This window comes from Syngnathus scovelli, chromosome 18 (genome assembly GCF_024217435.2).
Source record: "Syngnathus scovelli strain Florida chromosome 18, RoL_Ssco_1.2, whole genome shotgun sequence".
Taxonomy (NCBI): Eukaryota; Metazoa; Chordata; class Actinopteri; order Syngnathiformes; family Syngnathidae; genus Syngnathus; species Syngnathus scovelli.
Genome location: NC_090864.1, coordinates 5,784,841 through 5,805,128, shown reverse-complemented (window position 1 = coordinate 5,805,128; position 20,288 = coordinate 5,784,841). Strand labels below are relative to the sequence as shown.

Genomic DNA, 20,288 nt, shown 5'->3' with positions numbered 1-20,288 from the left:
TTCCCGCATTTTTTTGTCACTGCCACTTGAAGTTTGGCGTAAAGCGGACATAGAAAAAGACAAATTTGAAGACAATTCACATTCTTGTGTGTGTGTTTGTGTGTGTCTGTGTGTGAAGCAGTATGATGTAAATAAAGCGATGCTGCGTGCGCCTCGATGGCTTTGGTGCCGCTGCGCTACTTCTGCTATGGCTGCGTGGTGACGTCAGCCGCCTGGGCCCTGCTCCTGCTCGTTTACTTCTCGCGGACGGCCGACCCGGGTCTGGGCAGAAACCCAATCGGACCACGCCGCCGGGCCGTCGCCGAGGGGCCGGCCCGCCAGGGAGTCGGTGAGGACGCGGGTGCCGCCGGGTTGTTGCCAGAAATGGGTATGATTTTCAACCAAGCCGATCAGGAAGTGCGGGACACCGGCTACCGTCAGCACGCCTTCAATGTACTGATCTCGCGCCGCATCGGTCCTCGCCGCCAGCTGCCCGACACCAGGGACCGCAGGTGGGCCGCCCGTCTTTCCGGCCCGTTGTCCCGGACCGCCGATTGACATGCTTCTGTTTACAGGTGCGCTGACGAAACCTATCCCGAGAATCTCCCGTATGCCAGCGTGGTCATCTGCTTCTTCAATGAGGCCATCTCCGCTCTCACCAGGACGGTCCAAAGCGTGTTGGACCGGACGCCAGCTCACCTCCTCCACGAGATCATCCTGGTGGACGACCACAGCGAGCTCGGTGAGCGCTGCCCGCTGCCTCGTTTGAGAAACTCCGCCGTTTCCGTTGCAGCTTTTCCAGATGACCGTCCGTTACAAATGAGTGACCTAAAGAAGAAAACAATGATGAATGCAAAACTCAAATGGCAAATTAAGTAAGTGATGGCTACTGTTGTTTGTGGTTGTAGCTGAGCTAAAGGACGACCTGGACCGATACGTTCGTGAGCAGCTGCCACGAAACGTCAAACTGCTACGGAACCAGAAGAGAGAAGGACTCATTCGAGGGCGCATGATTGGAGCCAAGCACGCCACCGGTGAGGCTCGTGACTTTCCGCGACCTTCAAATAGCTGACCCACCACCCAACCTGTGCGTGCTTCAGGTGAGGTTCTGGTGTTCCTGGACAGTCACTGTGAGGTGAACCAGGCATGGTTGCAGCCCCTTTTGGCGGCCATCCGGTCGCAGCGTCGCGCAGTGGTTTGCCCCGTCATCGACATCATTTCTGCCGACACGCTCGCCTACTCACCATCCCCGGTGGTCCGCGGCGGCTTCAACTGGGGGTTGCACTTCAAGTGGGACCCCGTGCCTGCCGCCCAGCTGGCCGGGCCCCGGGGCGCCATCGCACCCATCAGGTAAGGAGGCCGTCAGCCCAAGCCTGGCCTCATCGAGGCGACCCCGTCTGACCGGCCCCTCCCGCAGGTCTCCCACCATGGCAGGTGGTCTATTTGCAATGGACAGGGACTACTTCAACGAGCTGGGCCAGTACGACGCCGGCATGGACATATGGGGTGGCGAGAACCTGGAAATCTCCTTCAGGGTGAGGCTCGGCCCACTTGCATCCGTCACGGTGCCTAAACCGCCACTTTTGGACCTCCTAAAAGATTCTGATCTCAGATTTGGATGTGTGGCGGAGAGCTCCTGATCATCCCGTGTTCCCGTGTTGGTCACATCTTCCGCAAAAGGCGACCTTACGGTTCCCCGGGCGGCCATGACACGATGGCCCACAATTCCTTACGCCTCGCTCATGTTTGGATGGATGACTACAAGGTATACGCACACACGTACACACACACACACACACAGACATTACAGGTGTTACCATAACAACCAGACAATGTTGCATGAAAAAGTAGGGAGCTAACAGCAGTAGCACAACGGCCTAGCTTCAGTGTGAATGGTGGAGAGTGCTTGGAGGAAGATCAGAGGAAGGAATGCTGCTGCTTTTGCCTTGCAGGAGCATTTCCTGTCCCTGCGTCCTGAGCTGCGCGAGCGCGACTATGGCGACATTAGCCAGCGACTGGCGCTGAGGAAACGTCTGCAGTGTCGCTCGTTCAGCTGGTACCTGGACAACGTTTATCCTGAAATCAACAACAAGCTGCAGGCCCCACCGTTGCTTAGCAACAAGAAGGCGGCACGCCCCCGGGTGCTGCGCCGAGGACGGGTAAGATTTGTCGTCCAGCCCGGCCGCCTTCCTTTTGACAGGCGTCAAAATAAAAGCTGCTTCCCGTCTCAGCTGCACAACGTAGCCAGCGGACGCTGTTTGGTTGCACAGACACGAGTCAGTCACAAGGGCGACACCGTGGTGCTCAGACCCTGTGACCCCGGCGACCCTGAACAGGTAATTTGTACACCGCCTCCGTGGAAACATTACATGATGGCGGTGCTGGACGTGTTGATGTGGGTGCGTACGCACAGGAGTGGACGTACGACGACGAAGGTCAGCTCATCCTGTCTGGCCTGCTGTGCCTGGACATGTCGGAGGTTCGAACTGCTGACCCGCCCAGACTTATGAAGTGTCACGGCTCAGGGGGGTCGCAACAGTGGAGCCTTGGGGTGAGACATCCCCCGATAGGTCTTTTTCTGGAGGTGGAACTTTCTTGTTCCTGACGGCTAACGCTAACACTTGCTATGTGTGTGTGTGTGTGTTCCCACAGAAGTCTGCGCGTGTGTACCAGGTGTCTGTTGGTCAGTGTCTGTCCGCCGCCCAGCCATCAGGCGTCAAAGGTCACGTTGGCATGGCCATATGCGACGCTTCGCTGCCGCAGCAGTGGCAGCTGGAGGAGGGCGGAGCTTGACCTACCCACATTCCAATCAATGACAATCCAATCACTTTTTAAAGTGACGTTATTGTTCTTCCATTTGATTTTGGTTCTAAATCCCGAAACGGTTATGGACTTGGCATGGAAGCGCTCTTGTAAATAAATCATCAAGTTTATTCCTTAGCTGTGATCGACTGAAATCTGTTGTGATGTCTTCAGTCCTGCACATGTCACCCAAAACAGATCAATGAAGTTCATCTGGCTTTTTAAATGCAAATCGATGTCCAATCAAGTCAAACACAACACATTGAGACCGGAACCGACCAAGGAATCGATCATGGAAAACCTACCAGAAATTGCAAGCTGCCACTGCCAGCTCCGCTGCCCTGTCAGCCCCTCCCGCGGTAGTTTGTATTTGTCCGTCAGTGAAACGGGTCCGTGTAGAAACAGCGGCATACAATTATAACACGCAAACGCAGCTGGGGGCGAGGGGTGGGGGCGGAGGCGGTTGCCATGGCGGTGGCCGGAGAGTGGACAGCACGACTAAGCTATGCACACGCAATAACCATGGCAACCGACTTGTGGGCTGAAGTGTGCACATCTTCACTTTCTGTCCGCTTGTCCGCGCGCAAATGTAATTGGTGGAAAATGAAGATGATTTTTTTTTTTTTTTTTTTAAATAAATCGAAATAGTCGCCATTGCATTATCTTGGCAACGCAATGACGTCATTGTGATGAAGTCATCATTCTGCAAAGGGAAGCTATCGATGCAGTTATTGATTAGCGTCTCTGCTGTCCCACTAAACCAATTAAGTTGAGTGCATGTGTGAGAAATTGAGAGAGAGAGAGAGAGAGAGAGAGAGAGGGGCATAGCCGACCCCGACTGCGCAGCACATCAACCCCACACCGCGGAGGAGACATGAACGCCTGATGAGTTCTTTTTTGGAGGAGTGTTTTTCTATAAAACAACGACAGGAAGATGACCTTTGACCTGGCGAGGCTGCCCGTCCTGGCTGTCGTCATGCTGGTCACAGCGATCCGCGGTGGAAGAGTCCTCAGTGGTGAGTTTTGTGGCCAAAGGGCGATCGTGAAACCATTTTTGCCACCTTGCACTCCATGCGGCACGCTTCAGCTGCTCGTGCGTGTGTTGGCAATGAAAATGCAAATGTTGCACAATTTCAGTTAATCTAGTGCGTGAGTGTGTGCGTGCGAGAGAGCAAAAGATTTGAGATGACTTGGGCTCGTGGCCGCATCAGCTTTTTTTATTCTTGCCTTTTCTGCGCCACCTGAGTAAATTTAAACTCTCGGCCAAACTCTGCTTACGCTTCAAAGCTTTATTGAAAAGAACTCATTAAATCATAGTGTGTGTATACATCACATTACAAATATTTATACCTCACATTACTTATTTCTTTTTCCACACGAAGACATTTTTAACCAATAGTACAAAAACACGGCCGTGTGGCCTCCATACCGTGATGACGTCATACTGTGAGATTCTCATGATCAATACAAGGATAAAAGTGGACAGCAACAGAAGGTGGGCAAAAAGAATGCGTGTGAATTGAGCTCATTGCCGCTTGTGTGATGTCGCCCAGACGGGAAGCAGTTGTCGGACGGCGCCGTCACATCAGCTGGATGCTGGTCAGCATCACCTCCCACACCTCCAGCCAGTTGATCTTTTGCAGGTCAGGCACAGCATAGTTGAGGCCCAGCTGGAGGTCGTCGTTGAAGGTTATCTTGAAGTCGTTGACCTCGCACTTGATGACAATCTGGATGGCCACGAGAGAACAGCAGGGTCAGCAATTATGGTCAATTATGGACCAAAAACAATGCAGAGATGGCTTCTTGGGCCCACATCAACCTTTGCAAATCATCAATGCTATTTGGGATTTGAGGAACGCCAAATGTTGGGCTGATTGTTGTGACCGGTTGGTTGAAGTGAGCACAAATGCGGATGTCCACTTATGTTTGGAGCTGCGGGTCTTACCTTGAAGGCCAGACTCAAGGGGAGTTGTTGGGGCATGTTCTTTATCTGCCTGTTGCCCCATTTGCCGGGCAATCTGTTGCTGAGCAAGGAGGTTTGCTTCGCAAAGTCGAAGTTCAAGTGGAGCGCTGATGTGACTTCCTTGGTGCTGGTGTCGTCGCTGCTGTCGTCGTCGGTGTCGTCGTCGGTGTCGTCGGTGTCGTCGCGCACGTTCAGGTTGACGACGAGCCTGTTGCACAAATGCATTGCGGTGGGAACTGTGTGTGTGTGTGCGTGTGTGTGTGTTGAGGGCTGTTACTTTGTGACATTGCTCTTGGCTTGTCCTTTGATGACGATGCTGCGGCCCACGCTCAAACCGTCTTTGATAGCAACTTGGAATCCGCCTTTCTGCACGCATGCACAATTGAGCAAGATGACAAGTGTACAACTCAATGTTTGCGGGCAAAAAGCGGTGACTCACCGGGACGGCAACCATGGCCAGCAGGCACGAGCATGCGATGTCATGAGAGGAACATCCCTGCCCATCGGCGGAGCTCGTGCACATCTTGGGCTCTTCCTGAGGCGGGCAGGCCGGAGGCGGGCTGGTCAGAGGCGGGCAGGTCGGAGGCGGAGGAGGGGTTGTCGGAGGTGGGCAGGGCTTATCTGCAGACATCAAGACCATTTGAAAGGAGGGCACACATGTACAAGGCATGCAAAAGTTTTGTTGGTCACGTGCAGCTGGGCCAGAACATATTTCATACTTTAAAACCTGACTATGTGGATTAGGCAATGCGGCCATAAAGCAACACGGGCCGGACTCACCCAGGGCGCGCTTGCAGATGTAGTTAGTGACATAGGAGCAGTACATGTCGTGCCAGAGGTTTAAATTCACCACGCAGAATTCGGGCTTGTGGGTGAAAGGGGGGTTGTCTGGCTGTGTTGGAGCCCAGAGTCTGAAACAAGATGAGCTTGCTCCAATAAGAGCCGAGGCAGAGGAGAGCTAGCCAAAGGCCGCTTTTGCCTTTGACTTGCGCTTTCTTACTGGAGGCAGGACACTTACGCCTCAGACGCAACATAAGGACTACCATCTCTCCACTGCCACCCGTCGCTGAGGCTCTTGCGCCACAGGCCGAGCCACCAATTCTTCATTTTAGCCGCCAGCCAGGACTGCAAGAAAGGGAGGAGAAGGGAGTGTGTGTGTGTGGGGGGGGGCTTGTGCGTGAGTCAGTCAGTAAGTGAGAGGGGAGGGGTCACCTGCTCCATTTGGTCCAGAACGCTTGTCAGGTGTCCTCCGTTTTGGCGACAAAAGTTTTCAGCATCGTCCGCATTCTTTTTGTCCTTTGAAAAGTAGTAACAGTGGCCGTTGTACTCCTGCCAGTCAGCCGGACACCTGGGCAGCCCTGCAGCAGCAACAAGAACAAGGACAGCACCACGTCACTATGCAAGCACGCAAGCGAGCCCCTTGCTACATAGTAAATATCTTGACTTTCAATTTGGATTCTTTTCAACGACGGTTAAAAAAAAAATGAGCTCAAAAGAATCAAAGGCAAAATTCAAACTCTACTTTCGTAATCATAAAGCGAGGGACGAAAAATCATTACAGGGAGCATTTTGGTCTTTATAAATCTCAATGTTGCATTTCAACTCTTTGAAGAAAGACACGTGTATCACGCGATGTGCACAAAGTGCCGATTTCGAGTCCAATAAAGCTCACCCGCGCAGGTCCAACACAGGCCGAAGGCGATGAAGAGCCTCGCGGTGAATGACAGCCGCATGGTTGCTGACCCCGTCTCGGTCTCGGATGCTGCTGCGGCGTCGCGCTGGACTAATAAGCCAGCTGTCCCCGCCCCTGAAAACATTCCAGCCCCCCCACGCTACAGAAACGTGACTTTGAAACTTAGGACAAGCTTGCTTTTCTTTTCTTTACTTTTTAAACTGAATTGCATAATGTTAGGGTTTTCCAGGTTATCTTTATCATAGGATTGTGTTGGAATGTAGACTATAATGATTAACCAATCTTGTCTTGCTCTCACAACGCAGTAAAATAAAGTGGTTGCTTCCTCTGCTTGAGTGACCAGCTGCAGAGGAAGCAATCAAAGTTGTTCTGTTTCCCACAACATCGTAAAACACCCCCTGCTCTGATCTTACCAGAGGCCGGGGGTTCACCAAACCTGTCCACTCTCACCCCCACTCTGTTCCTCCTAATAAATATGCCCTTGCAGGAAGGAGACTTTCAGATTTCATTCCTTGAGCGAGTGAACTCTCCACCTGCAGGTGTCTAAAAGGACTTGCTTGTCTCCCGTGTGGTTCTTGCAAAATAAGTTGGAGTGAGCAAATCTCTAACACATAACATGCAGACATTTCACATTTTACATCCATCCATCCATTTTCTGAACCGCTTAGTCCCCACGGGGGTCGCGGGCGTGCTGGAGCCTATCCCAGCCGACATCGGGCAGTAGGCGGGGGACACCCTGAACCAGCTGCCAGCCAATCGCAGGGCACACAGAGACAAACAACCATTTGCACTCGCACTCACACCTAGGGACAATTTGGAGTTTTCAATCGGCCTATCAAGCAATATATACAATATACAATATATGAACAAAAGCTACAGAGTTGACTGAAAGAGAAAGAAGTTCTTATGAACTAAACAGAGAGCTTTTGTTGGTACAAGGGAGTTCTGCTCATAACTAGTGAGGGCCTCTGACAGGGATGGCCAAGAAAGGAAAAGTATAAAACCACACGTATGATTGGGGGTTAAAGGAATTCTCTGAGAACTTCGTTGGAGCAAGAACGTCCAACTCATAAATTATGAGGCCCTTGACCAGACTGACCAGTGCTTCACCATCCAATTATTCCAACACTCACCTCCAGCCAGTTGATGCAGTGACAGCATACTCCACCTGGAGGTCATTGAGGTCATTTCTGCAATTAGCCGCAAATGTTTCTTGCGGTGATGATGTCACTGCGATCATGTTGATGACACCGCTACAGCAACTTTATTGAAACAAACCAATCAAAATATCATCGCCTGTGCTTGTGTGCGCTCACAGGTCAACGGGTGTGTCTGGGCGGGGCCTGGCGAGCGTGCTACAAGATGGCGTACTTCCACGACGTGTCCAGCCGCGTGGACTTCAGGGAGGCGGAGCTCGCGTGCCGCATGGACGGCGGCCAGCTCGTTAGCATTCGCACGCCACAAGAACAAAAACACATCCAGAGCCTGCTGGAGGTGGCGCCTTGGTGGCCTTCTTTATAATCAACATTATTATCCACGCCTCTGTCATTTTATTATTATAATCAAATTGAAATCATCATCATTGTATCACCATGATCTTCATCTTTGTTGATTGTGCCCTTGATGGTTGTTGTTCAGGATTTGCGTCTGGGATCGGGCATATCAGATGGCGATTTTTGGATCGGTTTGACCCGCGCGGACGACGAGCGCAACCCTCCCAATGGCGTCACTTCCTGTCCGCAACGCTACAGGTGGACCGACGGCAGCTCGGCGTCCTTCAGGTGATGCCCCTGCGCGTGCGCGTGAGGTTACGCTAAGTGCGGGCTGATTGCAAACAGCAAGTGTTGCTTGTCCTCAGGAAGTGGTACTCGGACGAGCCGTCGTGCGGCGCCGAGTCCTGCGTGGTGATGTATCATCAGCCGCGTGCGGATCCGGGAGTGGGCGGGGCCTACCTTTATCACTGGAATGACGACCGGTGCTCCATGAAACATAATTTTATCTGCAAATATCAACCAGGTTCTTCCACCTTGGTCTCGTCATCTTTATCATCGTGGCTGCTCTCTGACTCGTTTCTTTTTTGGCCCATTGGCAGAACGCCACCCGGAGGAGGACTCCAGCATCGCGACTGCTGGTCAGGGGGGTCAGTGCCAGATAAAACATACAAAAAAATAAGACACACCATTCTTTTGTTTTGACTTGAGGTCAAACTAGTTTTGATACAACTCCATTATTCCCAGCGCCATTTTGTGTGTGTTTGTGTGTATGTTTAGAGACCACACTGGACAGGGGTCACGTCACCTTGACAGGAACTTCAGGTACACAGACAGACTCAGACACATTCTGTACATGTATTTTGTCTCAGATTGGCCACTGAATGATAAAAATGGACACAAATGAATTTTGCGGTCTCGCAATAGGAATTAAGATACATTGTTATTGTACGTAAGCGATGCAACAGTTGAAGTGGCAACAAATGGGATTAATTGTTCATTTTCAGGAAATGCTCAAAGTTCACGTCATGCTGTTTTCGTGTGCGTGCAGGCCCGTTGGCGCTGTACGTCATCCTTCCAACCATCCCGCTGCTGCTGCTCATCTTGGCGGCCTCGGCCACTTGCTGCTGCCGCCTGCTGAGCACAAGGTGGGCAATATTCGCGCTGTTGGCGCTGAGATAACCCACGTAGCTCCTTCCACCAACAGCTCGCCGGCGAGGCAGGCCAACCTCTGGATTGCCAAGCCGCCCAAAGGTGACGTCATGGAGCCATGACAGCGCAGCTACCGGTGATGTGGGCGGAGCCAAAAGTGTCACCTGACATCCTTAGAGGATCGCATGCTGAGCTTGTTTTGCCAAGTAGTCAGCATGAGAAAATGTTCACTTTTTTTTTTTTTTCTTTTATATTTGCAGAAGCTCGGGGCTGAGCTCACACCATGCACAAATAAATGGAAACTCATAATTGCCATAATGTTTTTTAAAAAGGTCGAATAAACAGAAAAATCACCTCGTGGTACAATGTGGAACACGGAAGGCAAGCGGCATCAGTCAGCGGGCGAGGACGCAGTGTCTTCTAGTTTATAGTCGCAGTCCTCATCGAGGTCAGGGAAGAGCACTGGCGGGTCGGCCTCTTCCGGCGTTGGGTGGATGCCATGCACGCGCTTCCTGTGCTGCTGCAGGTTGCCTCGACGATTGAAGCGCGCGGCGCACATGTCGCAACCGAAGGGGCGCTCGCCCGTGTGGATGATGACGTGGCGCGCCAGCTGCGAGCGGCACTTCTTGTCCTTGCCGCAGATGTGGCACACAAAGTTCTGCGGCAGGCGTGCGCCGTCGCGATGGACCACGCGTCGGTGCCGCTTCAGGTGGCTGAGGCGGCGGAAGCGGCGCGGGCAGAAGTCGCAGGCGTGCGGCCGCTCGTCGCTGTGCACGGCCGCGTGGTTGCTCAGCAGCGAGCGGAACTTGAACACTTTGCCGCAGGTGGTGCAGGGGAAGGACTTGTCCTGGTGCAGACCGGCGGAGCGCGCCGCCGCCCCGCTGCCCTCCTTCATGTGTGCGCGTGCGTAGTGTCGCTTGAGGCAGGCGTGGCGCATAAAACGGCGCAGGCACAGCGTGCAGCGAAAGGGCTTGTCACCCGAGTGCATGCGCAAGTGGGCGGCGAGGAGCGCCTCGGTCTTCAGCCGCTTGCCACACACGCTGCACGGCAGCGAGCCTTCTTCGTCCTCTGTGGCACCGCCGTCGACATGGACGAGGACCTTGTGGCGCTCCAGCTGATAGCGGCGGCAGAACTTGCGGCCGCAGACGTCACAGAGGTGCGGCCGCTCGTCCGTGTGCGTCTGCAGATGAGCCGCCAACTGAGATCGGAACTTGAGCTCTTTCCCGCAGAAGTGACACAGCAAGGAGCCCGAGCGGCGGCGTGTCCCGCTGCCGTCACCTTCACCATCCTGGTGCACGGTGAGCTTGTGGTGCTGGAGGTCGTTGGTGCGCATGTAGGACTTGGGGCATAGGTCGCAGCGGTGGGGTTTGACTCCCAGATGGATAACCTCGTGGGTCTTGAGAGCCGACCTGCAGCGGAAGGTTTTCCCGCACACGTCGCAGAGCCATGTCTGGACGGGGCGCCGCTTCTCGCGCCGGGCAACGCCCCCCGGGTGGAGCCGGCTGAGGTGATGGCTGAGGTTGTCGCGACGGTTGAAGCGAAGGTCGCACAGGTGGCACGCAAACGGTTTCTTGCCCGTGTGGATGAAGGAGTGACGAGCTAGGCTGGACTTGTTCTTCATAACCTGCCCGCACACATCGCACATGATGCTCTCTCCCTCCAACTTGGCGTCGGCCGCCGCCGCACCTAACAGGGCACACGCAATGAAGATGCGTACAGAATCTTTCAAAGACAGAAACAAAAGTGCATTCTTACCCTCCTGGGGCAACGTCTGCACAGCCTGGTCCTCCTCGTCCTCAGCCGCCACCTTCTGCAGCGATTCGAGCATTGCCGGCGTCTGCAGATCTTCGCGCCACCGTGGAGGTCGCCGCGTTCTCCGCGGCCGCCCACCAGACAGCGGTGGCGAGGGGGAGGAGGAGACGGTGCCAGCTACGTCGGCGGGGGACACCTCCTGAGCTTTGACGGCGGTTCTGATAACTTTGCTTTTACTCTGCGGCAGCGTGCCATCACCATTTTGACGATTGGCTCGCAGGGCCAAACGCCTGACGGCTATGCCGGAAAAACCTGCGAGGGCCAAAGGAGCAAGCGGAACAGGAAATCAAAGGCGACATTGGACAAAGGTCGGAGGAAGTCAAAAGGGAGTTGCAAATGTAAAAGAAGAACATGAGGCAAATGTTTTTCTTGGCAAAAAGAGGTGTGCTACAGGGCAAAATGGCTACGACGACTGCGTGATCCAAGGTCATACGTTTTTGCCTTATGTTCCCCTTTAAGGGTCATGTGACCAATGGCCTGCCCACCCGCACGTCTCCAGGACAGTCGGCGAGTCAACAGGTCCGTCTGGACGCCGACGTCTCGACTCTGGGCGATATCGCTCTGGCAGCCAACCTCAAGGGTGCCGCCCGCTGGCGCCTCCCACTGGCAGGCCACCTCTTGCCACTTCCTCACCAGGACGTGCAGGTCCTCTCCACCTCTGGGTGGCGCTGCCGCCATGGCTGCCATCACACACTTCAACATAACACACCACATGAACGCAGTTTTGATTATGTTTAATGGTTTAATGATTCATAAAGGCATTTTTAAATATTGTGGGCTGGAGTTAATCACCATTCATCGGATTCTTGCATTATTATAACACTATTGGGTGTAGTTCGTTCGGTACAGCACTGATCAAAATGGGAAAAAAAAAAACATCTTTTAGCAGGATAGCTTCTCTAATCTTTCTCTAAACGGATCGCACGTGTGTGTACGATCGCTCCGTCTTTTTTTTTTTTATTATTGTGGCGGACATGAATACCATGCCTCACCCACCCTCATGGGAGTGTTTGTACTTTTTTGGGGGGGCACGATATTGCCTTTAAGTCGTCGTGCATTTGTTGACAGTCTGATCAAAGTGAGCGGCGTGTGCCACTGCTTCTTAATGCTGCCATAAAACCAACTTTCCAACTTTTACACATGATGGATTTGATAACTTTTCAGGGGCTTTTTCATTCCGAAAGGTGCTATACCAATGTAACAAGCATTCAATTTGAGTCATGTATGACGACATTGAAGGAAGGAAGGCATGATGTATGAATGAACGAACAAATGAATGAATGCATGAACGAACGAATGAATGAATGCACGTTGTGGGTTCAAGCATACATTAGAGTCCGGCGTGAAAGTGGGAAGTCCTGCTAGTTGATTGCTACGTGTTGTGTGCGTTAGCTAAATAAGAAAGTTACACGCCACGCGGAAGAAGAAATCAGTAAAGTCATCGATTCAACAAAAAGTCCACTTCATGCTAACAGCGCAAGCAAAACAATAACAATAAAAAGCATCCGAATAGGAAGTGGTGCGTTCTTACCTGCGTCAAGCCGGCGGACGAAGAAAGAGTTTTGTTGTTGATGTTTTCCCAAGATTAAAATACAATCGTTGCATAAGTTCAAGGAAAGAACGAGACCCACACCTCAATGCACACTTCTTGTCTCGGGTTTTGGCTTCTTCTTTTTCTTCCAGAAGTGGATTCCTCGAGGCTCACGGCTTGTGGGCGCCCTCTAGCGGCTGGAATCGAAAATGGATGGGTGAGTGGATGAAATTCAGAGAAACGTGTTGTAAAGGTAACCACTATTACACATTAGAAGCTATTTTATAAAGCCTTTTAGTACACAAACACAGTCTCCATCTAGAAATAAATGTTTGTTGAATTATGACGTCACATTGACAAGGTAAATTACAGGGGAATCACACTCCTCAGCCTCCCGGGTAAGGTCTATTCAGGGGTGCTGGAGAGGAAGGTCCGTCGGGAGGTCGAACCTCGCATTCAGGAGGAGCAGTGTGGCTTTCGTCCTGGCCGTGGAACAGTGGACCAGCTGTACACCCTCGGCAGGATCCTCGAGAGTGCATGGGAGTTCACCCAACCAGTCCGCATGTGTTTTGTGGACTTGGAGAAGGCGTTCAACCGTGTCCCTCGAGAGGTTCTGTGGAGGGTGCTTCAGGAGTACGGGGTGCCGAGCCAACTGATAAGGGCGGTTCGGTCCCTGTATCACCGATGCCAGAGTCTGGTCCGCATTTCCGGCAGTAAGTCGGATTCGTTCCCAGTGAGGGTTGGACTCCGCCAAGGCTGCCCTTTGTCACCGATTCTGTTCATAATTTTTATGGACAGAATTTCTAGGCGCAGCCGAGGCGTTGAGGGGGTCCGGAATGGGGACCTCAGCATCGCGTCTCTGCTTTTTGCAGATGACGTGGTGCTGTTGGCTTCTTCAGGCCGTGATCTCCAGCTCTCGCTGGAACGGTTCGCAGCCGAGTGTGAAGCGGTCGGGATGAGGGTCAGCACCTCCAAATCCGAGTCCATGGTCCTCAATCGGAAAAGGGTGGAATGCCCTCTCCGGATCGGGGATGAGACCCTGCCCCAAGTGAAGGAGTTCAAGTATCTTGGAGTCTTGTTCACGAGTGAGGGGAGGATGGAGCCCGAGATCGACAGGCGGATCGGTGCAGCGTCGGCAGTAATGCGGACCCTGTACCGGTCCGTTGTGGTGAAGAGAGAGCTGAGCCAAAAGGCAAAGCTCTCAATTTACCGGTCTATTTACGCTCCTACCCTCACCTATGGTCACGAGCTATGGGTCGTGACCGAAAGAACGGGATCCCGACCCCGGATAAGCGGAAGAAGATGGATGGATGGATGGATTGACAAGGTCGAAATGGTGACAAATTTTAATCGTCTGACAGATGATTGACAGCTGAGGCGATATGACAATGCAACCACATGTAATCATAGCAACAGGGTCATATGACCTGACATGATACCACAATAACATGACAACAACATGGTAACATGAAAAATGACAGTCGATTGACAATGACAGCAAGCATTCCAGGATCAAGATGTAATTGAACACCTCCCTAAAAGTATGACATGATGACAATGTCAACTTTTCGATCATATGTCTCAAGCGTTGTTAAGGTTTGCTGACTGCGTGAGAAAAAAAAAAAGTGACACCTGAGCCATCCATCCAGCATCAACAAGGGTGTCAGCCATCTTGTTGTGAGCGTTTGTCTTATCAGCCAGTTAGGCCTATTCTCCGGGTACGACCCTCAAACGACCTTGAGGGATGCCAGGCACCTGTGACCTCGCTGACAATGGCAGTTTCTACACACACACACACACACACACACACACACACAGATGTAGTGGCGTACTTGCTGCCGATTGGCCATCGCGAGACTGAACAAGCAAGAAAGAAGGAAGTCGGCGTGCGACGAGGACAGACAATCCACGGACGGCAGCCGATCTTGAAGCAGGTAATGTTGCTTTTGTTAACGGCTTTGGGCCACTGACGCTCTCTCCACGCCGCTCCTCGACTCTTTGGGCTGTCATGTCGCGGTCGACTCGTAGGCCAGCGGAGCTTTTTGAGAAATTTGCTTGTCAAACCGGCGGCCGGCCTCATTTTATGGGCCTCACTTGAAGTCCAGTGGCCTCATGTCTCTTGATCTATGGATTTCTTCTGCTTGAACCTGTTTTGGATGTTGACCGTAATCCATGATGACTCTGGCGCAGGACGTCAACGTGTTTGGAATGTCTTCTGGAGTGGAGAAGGACAAAGCGAGGAAGGTGAAAAGCGGGACGACGTGGGGGCGAGTGGACGGCGCGGTCACGTCGTTGTGACCTCGTAGTATGCGTGTCGTCCTGCAGGGGGAGACAAACGGCGGCAAGAACTTCTTCCCGCAAGCTAGCAACTCTGCCTCCAGGGCTACGCCCACTCCAGTCAAAAGCATCGCAGAGTCCCCACCCACGACACGAAGGTGAACACACGTGATGTCTCACCAGGAATGTTCTGCGAGTGAGTCTGTGCGTTGTGTGTGGTAGGTTGAGCTTCAGTGGGATGTTCAGGTTGGCCTCGAGGGAATCCAACCAGCAAATGTCATCCTCCCCTATCACCAGCAAGCTTTTCGCACGCAACAAGAGGAGCAAAACCAGAGGTGTGTGTATGTCTCACTTGGTCAGTTGATGCTTTCTCCATTTCTTCTTTTTTCATCCGTTCCATTACACGTCCACCTTCCCGCTCTTCGTCCTGGCCGCGATTTCGCCCAGCCTTCAGTTTGTCGTGCACCGCCCCCCCGCCACCGGCTCTGCAGACTCCCCCCGGCCAGGGGCAGGTGAGCGTCTTCCCCCTGGAGACATACGCCAGCGAGCCCAGACGTCTGCGATCCTTCTCGTCTCCTCCGGACACAGGACCGCGCTCGTCCACGTCTTCATCCGCATCAGGCTGTCACCCAACACCTTTGGCTACGCCCCTTGCCGTTGGCAAACAGGTCTGAAAGCTGAAACAAAGACATTGCTTTTAGAAAGAAAGAAGTTAAAAGAAGAAAAATATAGATTTTTTTCCTGAGCACATTTGTGTCACCATTAGCGTTGCATTTGTGCAAGCGGCTGACTTTGCATACACCTTAGACTTGTGGCCCGCCAATGGCAGCGCACACGGAGAACAATTTCTCGTGACGAAATGTTTTGGAAATGTGGGAGGAAATCCTCTTGATGACGTAATGACGGAGACAACGTGCTCAGCAACTCCACACAAGAAAGCCCCAGCCCAAGTTTGAACTTCGAACCTCACAATAGTACTGCACCGCAAATATAATAATAATAATAATAATAATAATAATAATAATAATAATAATAATAATATCCATCCATCCATTTTCTGTATTGCTTGTCCCCATAGGGGTCGCGGGCAGTAGGCGCGCAACACCCTGAACTGGTTCCCGGAAAAAAAACATGCTGGGGAGAACACAATAATAATAATAATAATAATAATAATAATAATAATAATAATAATTCATATTTTTTTATTTAGAATGTACTTTGTTTCACAAAAATCTCAAAGTGCTAAAATCTCAAAACGCTAGTGCTAATAGTCATGCAAATAGAATGAAACAAAATTATATCAGCCATAAAAGTGACAAAGGTTAACATTATATAGTCTTTTTTTTTTTCGCCCGATCACAGCTGGGACAGGCTCCAGCACCCCCGCAACCCTTAACAGGAGAAGCGTTGCTGAAAATTGATGGATGGATATATTTGTTTCGCCCTAGCGAAAAGCCACGTGGCGGAAGCAGTCAATAGTGTTTTTATTGCGAAAAGCCCAGCCGGATGTTTGTTGCGTGCATGGTGTACATGAGCTTGACTGCACTTGACATCGCGCCTGGATTTTTTTTCCCGACATAACGCGAACATTTGACGGCAAAACAGGACGATGACGACCTGATGTTCGTCTTCTTCGTCTTTTTGTCGTCTTCTTGTCTTTCTTCGCTTCGACGTCGAGAACGTCGGTGACAAACGGGCGGAATGAACGACGACGGCCAGGTTGGTGCCCGATGACGACACTCCATCTTAGGTGTCGTCATGATGACTAGGCCGGCAAGGTTGTCATCATTCCTGACGTGCAAATACATTTGGGATGACGTCATAATGCACTCCCCCCCAGATGAGCGACCTTCATTGATTGGTGATGTCATGTAACGCTCCAAAATTAGATTGCTCTTAATCAGTTATTTCAGTTAAATCCACGTATATTAAGTATTAATAGTCCCCTTGAGGCTAAAGCCAGAGGGCACCCATCTTACTTTGCCACGGTCACAATCTTTGTTTTATTTTTCAAGTACAATGTTTTGCTCTAGGGTCAAGAGAGCCTTTCAAAGAACAAACTCACAGTTTGCATTCAAAGTATATTATCCCAGTATAGTGAAATGTGACAAAGAGTGCATAGCTGAACATTTGGCAGCAAATTTTGCTTTGCTTTCATTTTTCTGTTGACAGCATAATTACCACGGAAATGCATTTGTGGCATGTTCACAGAGGTAGTTGTGCCGTAGAGACAGAAAATAACAGCACTCACTCTAGCGCCATTGACACCATTATTTTGTGTTCAACAGGCAACGGATGTAGCGGGAGAGATGCAGCAGCGAGGCCTCGCGGACGAGGGCGGTAGGAAACGTCGCCTGCTCTCGCAAGGCTTGAATTGTTTTGATGGCGCTGATGGAAACAAAACCCGTGTGTGTTTGTAGTGTGTGCGGACTCCGAGAGGGACATTTACACGCGCTTCATGAAGTCTCACAAGTGTTACGACATCATACCCACCAGCTCCAAACTGGTCGTCTTTGACACCACGCTGCAGGTTGCCCTGCCTGCCACTGACACGTGACTGGCAGCTGACTGACACGTGCGTCCGTCTTTGCGTCGCAGGTGAAGAAAGCCTTCTTTGCTCTTGTCGCAAACGGAGTTCGAGCTGCTCCTCTGTGGGAAACCAAGAAACAAAGTTTTGTTGGTACACACACGCATGCACGCACGCACGCACACACACACACACACACACACACACACACCTAGTAGCCCTCGAAGGTGGTTCTTCTTCCTCTTGTCTGTTTCAGGAATGTTAACTATCACGGACTTCATCAACATCTTGACCAGATACTACAAGTCACCCATGGTAACACACGTGTGCACATAGAGAAAAAGCGTGTGATATCAGCTTTTGATTATGCCAATTTTTTTTCCAGGTTCAGATTTACGAGCTGGAGGAACACAAGATAGAGACATGGAGAGGTTTGCTTTCATTTTTCGTTACCAATAGTCAGCCGTGACAAAAAACAAACGAGTAAACCATGACTCCATGTGTGACTTGGTCTCTTCTGTTTGTTGACAGAGCTTTACCTGCAGGAAACCTTCAAGCCTCTGGTCCACATCTCGCCAGATGCCAGGTATGCTAGCAAGCGTGGGTCTCATGGGCGGGCCGATTGAAAACAGGAAGTTGATCTGTGTGCCTTCCATGTTGCGGTATCAGCATCTTCGAGGCGGTGCACTCACTGATCCGTAACAAGATTCATCGTCTTCCAGTTGTCGACCCGCTGAGCGGCAATGCACTTTACATCTTGACGCACAAACGCATCCTCAAGTTCCTGCAGCTCTTTGTGAGTGTCCCCACCCGCCTGCAGGGGGCGCTGCTGCACTCTTAATAAAACGTGTGTGTGTGTGTGCGTGCCAGCTGTGCGAGATGCCCATGCCTGCCTTCATGAAGAAGACGCTGGAGGAAGTGGGAGTGGGCACTTACGCTGACGTCGCCTTCATCCATCCGGACACCCCCCTCATCACCGCCCTGTCCGTCTTCACGCACCGCCGTGTCTCTGCCTTGCCCGTTGTCAATCACCAAGGTAAGTGCCACCATTTTGGGACTGGCACTCATTTCCATATGTATTCTATCAAATACACGTCAACTGTGTGTGTGTTTGTACTCAGGCCAAGTGGTGGACATCTACTCCAAGTTTGACGTGATCGTGAGTAAAGCTGCCAAATGCTGGCCACTAAGCGGTCGTCAGTCCGGGTACTAGCCTAGCCGTGGTGTCTGTCCCTCAGAACTTGGCGGCGGAGAAGACGTATAACGACTTGGACGTGACGGTCACACAGGCACTGCAGCACCGCTCGCAGTACTTTGAGGGCGTCCTGAAGTGCAACAAGATGGAGACGCTGGAGACCATCGTAGACCGCATCGTCAAGGCCGAGGTGACGGCCGCTCCCTGGTTGGCGAGCCGAGCCAGTCGAGTGCCTGCCTAAACTCGTGCGTGTAGGTTCACAGGTTGGTGGCGGTGGATGAAGAGTCTCGCATCGTGGGCATCGTGTCGTTGTCGGACATCCTTCAAGCGCTTGTTTTGACTCCTACCGGTAAGCACGCACAAGTCCAGCTGCGGTTGTCATGGAGGTCACTTTTGTTTGCTGCTTTCAGGTGTGCTCAGGGTCAGCGACTCTTTTCACACTCGCGCTGCTTCGGACTCTACATTGGACCAGGACCACATACCTGACCAGGAACGCGACCTGGGAATTGACCACAAGCAGGGCTACAGCCAGGACCAGAAGAAGGACCAGGACCACAGTCAGGACCAAACCATTGACCAGGACCATGAGCACAACCACAGCAGTGACAAGGAGCAGGAACAAGATCAGGACCACAGTCAGGAGCAGAACATTGACCAGGATCCAAATCATGACAACAGTCAGGACCAAAACATTGACCAGGACCATGAGCACAACCACAGCAGTGACAAGGAGCAGGAACAAGATCAGGACCACAGTCAGGAGCAGAACATTGACCAGGATCCAAATCATGACAACAACCAGGACCATAATGATGACAAGGACCATGACAACAGCCGGGAACAGATCAAAGACCAGGAACGTGACAATGACAAGGAAGATATCTGGGATCTGGAACACAACCAGGACTATGACCAGGAACATAATAAAGACCAGGAAGATGACCACCATGATAATGCCCCGGACCAGGAACTTGACAATGACCCCAATCGACAGCACAACCAGGAGCACGATCAAACGCTCTGTGGAGACAAGCATACTAACTCCAAGCAGGAGGAAATGGAGACTGAAGGCGATACTGGTGGGGAGACAGAAAGGGGGGAATGAGGGTGGGCCGAGGAGGAATTGTGACATCACGTCATCAAACTGGGATTGACAGCTGACAGACACACTCATTAAGAATGCAAGCAAACACAAGTTGTTTGCATGGCAGCTATTTGAAACAGGCTAGCAGCTAGCATAGCAGCACAGTTACTTGATGTAAACACACACAATAATCACAATGTTGGTAGTTTCCTAATGCTAACGTGTCCGTGATATTAAGTGATTTTGCTACAAGCTAACCGCTAGTGTGATGTCTTGGCATTTTCTTCTAACACGTGAATGCATCGACAATCCTTTCGTCTGCACTTTCTGTTCCTGGATGATGTCATAAGACGGCGTTATTCAGCAAGAACTTAAACATTCACATTAGGAAAAAAAGTGCTGTTATTTGCACACAAGTTGAATCAGTTACTTGTTTTCATATTTTCATAGACTTTTTGTTCAGTGAGCTACAGATCAATTTAATGTCAGACATTTATTTATTTATTCATCTTCTGTATCGCTTTTTCCTCACGCGGTAGGTGGGGTACACCCTTAGCCATTCGCCGTCCAATCACATTATAGTATGTTATAAAGTATTTAAAGTTGTTTTCTTTGTTACTGAATTTACATTTGTGATAGAATTTAGCGTTCTTAAGTAACCTTAATGAGTAACATTCAGAATACAAAAAAAAACTGCTTTTGTCTTCTAAAAAAACTTGTGAATCTGAATAAAACGATCACTTCATTGTCCAAAGCAGTGTGCCTCCTCATGCTTTTACATAC

General features: G+C 51.2%; 5 protein-coding genes and 1 long non-coding RNA gene across 9 annotated transcripts; 3 read left to right on the top strand and 3 right to left on the bottom strand.

The window, feature by feature from the left end:
* Positions 1-64: 64 nt before the first annotated feature.
* LOC137839658 (uncharacterized) lies at positions 65-3,218 on the bottom strand. The gene is made up of 2 exons (XR_011085698.1): positions 3,087-3,218; positions 65-807 (listed from the first exon to the last, which is right to left on the bottom strand). It is a non-coding gene; the product is annotated as an uncharacterized lncRNA (long non-coding RNA).
* On the top strand, positions 157-2,919 carry galnt11 (UDP-N-acetyl-alpha-D-galactosamine:polypeptide N-acetylgalactosaminyltransferase 11 (GalNAc-T11)). Its single transcript, XM_049749378.2, has 10 exons — positions 157-491; positions 555-721; positions 888-1,013; positions 1,080-1,329; positions 1,397-1,514; positions 1,592-1,744; positions 1,932-2,138; positions 2,211-2,315; positions 2,393-2,530; positions 2,632-2,919. The coding sequence occupies exons 1-10, from the start codon at positions 157-159 to the stop codon at positions 2,770-2,772; spliced, it is 1,740 nt and encodes a 579-aa protein (XP_049605335.1). The 3' UTR covers positions 2,773-2,919.
* Positions 3,219-3,426: 208 nt separating the features above from the next.
* Positions 3,427-9,437, top strand: chodl (chondrolectin). Its single transcript, XM_049749388.2, has 8 exons — positions 3,427-3,797; positions 7,756-7,931; positions 8,076-8,218; positions 8,296-8,453; positions 8,530-8,577; positions 8,708-8,752; positions 8,979-9,075; positions 9,135-9,437. The coding sequence occupies exons 1-8, from the start codon at positions 3,716-3,718 to the stop codon at positions 9,199-9,201; spliced, it is 816 nt and encodes a 271-aa protein (XP_049605345.1). The 5' UTR covers positions 3,427-3,715; the 3' UTR covers positions 9,202-9,437.
* On the bottom strand, positions 3,978-6,583 carry LOC125986040 (uncharacterized). Its single transcript, XM_049749387.1, has 8 exons — positions 6,417-6,583; positions 5,957-6,102; positions 5,763-5,869; positions 5,525-5,655; positions 5,184-5,365; positions 5,022-5,110; positions 4,727-4,952; positions 3,978-4,508 (listed from the first exon to the last, which is right to left on the bottom strand). The coding sequence occupies exons 1-8, from the start codon at positions 6,559-6,561 to the stop codon at positions 4,362-4,364; spliced, it is 1,173 nt and encodes a 390-aa protein (XP_049605344.1). The 5' UTR covers positions 6,562-6,583; the 3' UTR covers positions 3,978-4,361.
* On the bottom strand, positions 8,772-15,189 carry LOC125986035 (zinc finger protein 497). Its single transcript, XM_049749376.1, has 5 exons — positions 15,052-15,189; positions 12,423-12,619; positions 11,377-11,584; positions 10,835-11,143; positions 8,772-10,765 (listed from the first exon to the last, which is right to left on the bottom strand). The coding sequence occupies exons 3-5, from the start codon at positions 11,576-11,578 to the stop codon at positions 9,471-9,473; spliced, it is 1,806 nt and encodes a 601-aa protein (XP_049605333.1). The 5' UTR covers positions 11,579-11,584; positions 12,423-12,619; positions 15,052-15,189; the 3' UTR covers positions 8,772-9,470.
* LOC125986033 (5'-AMP-activated protein kinase subunit gamma-1) lies at positions 14,249-20,259 on the top strand. Of its 4 annotated transcripts, XM_049749372.1 has the most exons (17): positions 14,249-14,356; positions 14,613-14,666; positions 14,748-14,857; positions 14,922-15,034; positions 15,147-15,367; positions 16,988-17,039; positions 17,120-17,229; positions 17,298-17,379; positions 17,483-17,541; positions 17,612-17,657; positions 17,758-17,812; positions 17,896-18,022; positions 18,097-18,262; positions 18,348-18,385; positions 18,465-18,611; positions 18,677-18,770; positions 18,832-20,259. In XM_049749372.1, exons 2-17 carry the CDS (start codon positions 14,631-14,633, stop codon positions 19,524-19,526), a joined length of 2,151 nt encoding a protein of 716 aa, XP_049605329.1. In that variant the 5' UTR covers positions 14,249-14,356; positions 14,613-14,630; the 3' UTR covers positions 19,527-20,259. The 4 variants fall into 4 exon arrangements, with proteins under 4 accessions (XP_049605329.1, XP_049605328.1, XP_049605330.1 ...); XM_049749371.2 differs by lacking the exon at positions 14,249-14,356 and having other exon boundaries at positions 14,510-14,666; XM_049749373.2 differs by lacking the exons at positions 14,249-14,356; positions 14,613-14,666; positions 14,748-14,857; positions 14,922-15,034; positions 15,147-15,367 and adding an exon at positions 15,947-16,418.
* Positions 20,260-20,288: the final 29 nt, after the last annotated feature.

Excerpts from the sequence above, each read along its gene's own strand:
- galnt11 (XM_049749378.2), top strand. The coding sequence starts at position 157 with ATGGCTTTGGTGCCGCTGCGCTACTTCTGCTATGGCTGCGTGGTGACG. Across the intron at positions 1,014-1,079 it reads TGGAGCCAAGCACGCCACCG|GTGAGGTTCTGGTGTTCCTG; the intron begins GTGAGGCTCGTG and ends TGCGTGCTTCAG. Across the intron at positions 1,745-1,931 it reads TTTGGATGGATGACTACAAG|GAGCATTTCCTGTCCCTGCG; the intron begins GTATACGCACAC and ends TTTGCCTTGCAG.
- chodl (XM_049749388.2), top strand. The coding sequence starts at position 3,716 with ATGACCTTTGACCTGGCGAGGCTGCCCGTCCTGGCTGTCGTCATGCTG. Across the intron at positions 7,932-8,075 it reads ACATCCAGAGCCTGCTGGAG|GATTTGCGTCTGGGATCGGG; the intron begins GTGGCGCCTTGG and ends GTTGTTGTTCAG. Across the intron at positions 8,219-8,295 it reads GGCAGCTCGGCGTCCTTCAG|GAAGTGGTACTCGGACGAGC; the intron begins GTGATGCCCCTG and ends GCTTGTCCTCAG.
- LOC125986040 (XM_049749387.1), bottom strand. The coding sequence starts at position 6,561 with ATGTTTTCAGGGGCGGGGACAGCTGGCTTATTAGTCCAGCGCGACGCC. Across the intron at positions 5,366-5,524 it reads CATCTGCAAGCGCGCCCTGG|ATAAGCCCTGCCCACCTCCG; the intron begins GTGAGTCCGGCC and ends TGATGTCTGCAG. Across the intron at positions 5,111-5,183 it reads TGGCCATGGTTGCCGTCCCG|AAAGGCGGATTCCAAGTTGC; the intron begins GTGAGTCACCGC and ends GCATGCGTGCAG.
- LOC125986035 (XM_049749376.1), bottom strand. The coding sequence starts at position 11,578 with ATGGCAGCCATGGCGGCAGCGCCACCCAGAGGTGGAGAGGACCTGCAC. Across the intron at positions 11,144-11,376 it reads ACTGTCCTGGAGACGTGCGG|GTTTTTCCGGCATAGCCGTC; the intron begins GTGGGCAGGCCA and ends TGGCCCTCGCAG. Across the intron at positions 10,766-10,834 it reads GCAGACGTTGCCCCAGGAGG|GTGCGGCGGCGGCCGACGCC; the intron begins GTAAGAATGCAC and ends GTGCCCTGTTAG.
- LOC125986033 (XM_049749371.2), top strand. The coding sequence starts at position 14,595 with ATGATGACTCTGGCGCAGGACGTCAACGTGTTTGGAATGTCTTCTGGA. Across the intron at positions 18,386-18,464 it reads ACTCCAAGTTTGACGTGATC|AACTTGGCGGCGGAGAAGAC; the intron begins GTGAGTAAAGCT and ends TCTGTCCCTCAG. Across the intron at positions 18,771-18,831 it reads GCTTGTTTTGACTCCTACCG|GTGTGCTCAGGGTCAGCGAC; the intron begins GTAAGCACGCAC and ends TGCTGCTTTCAG.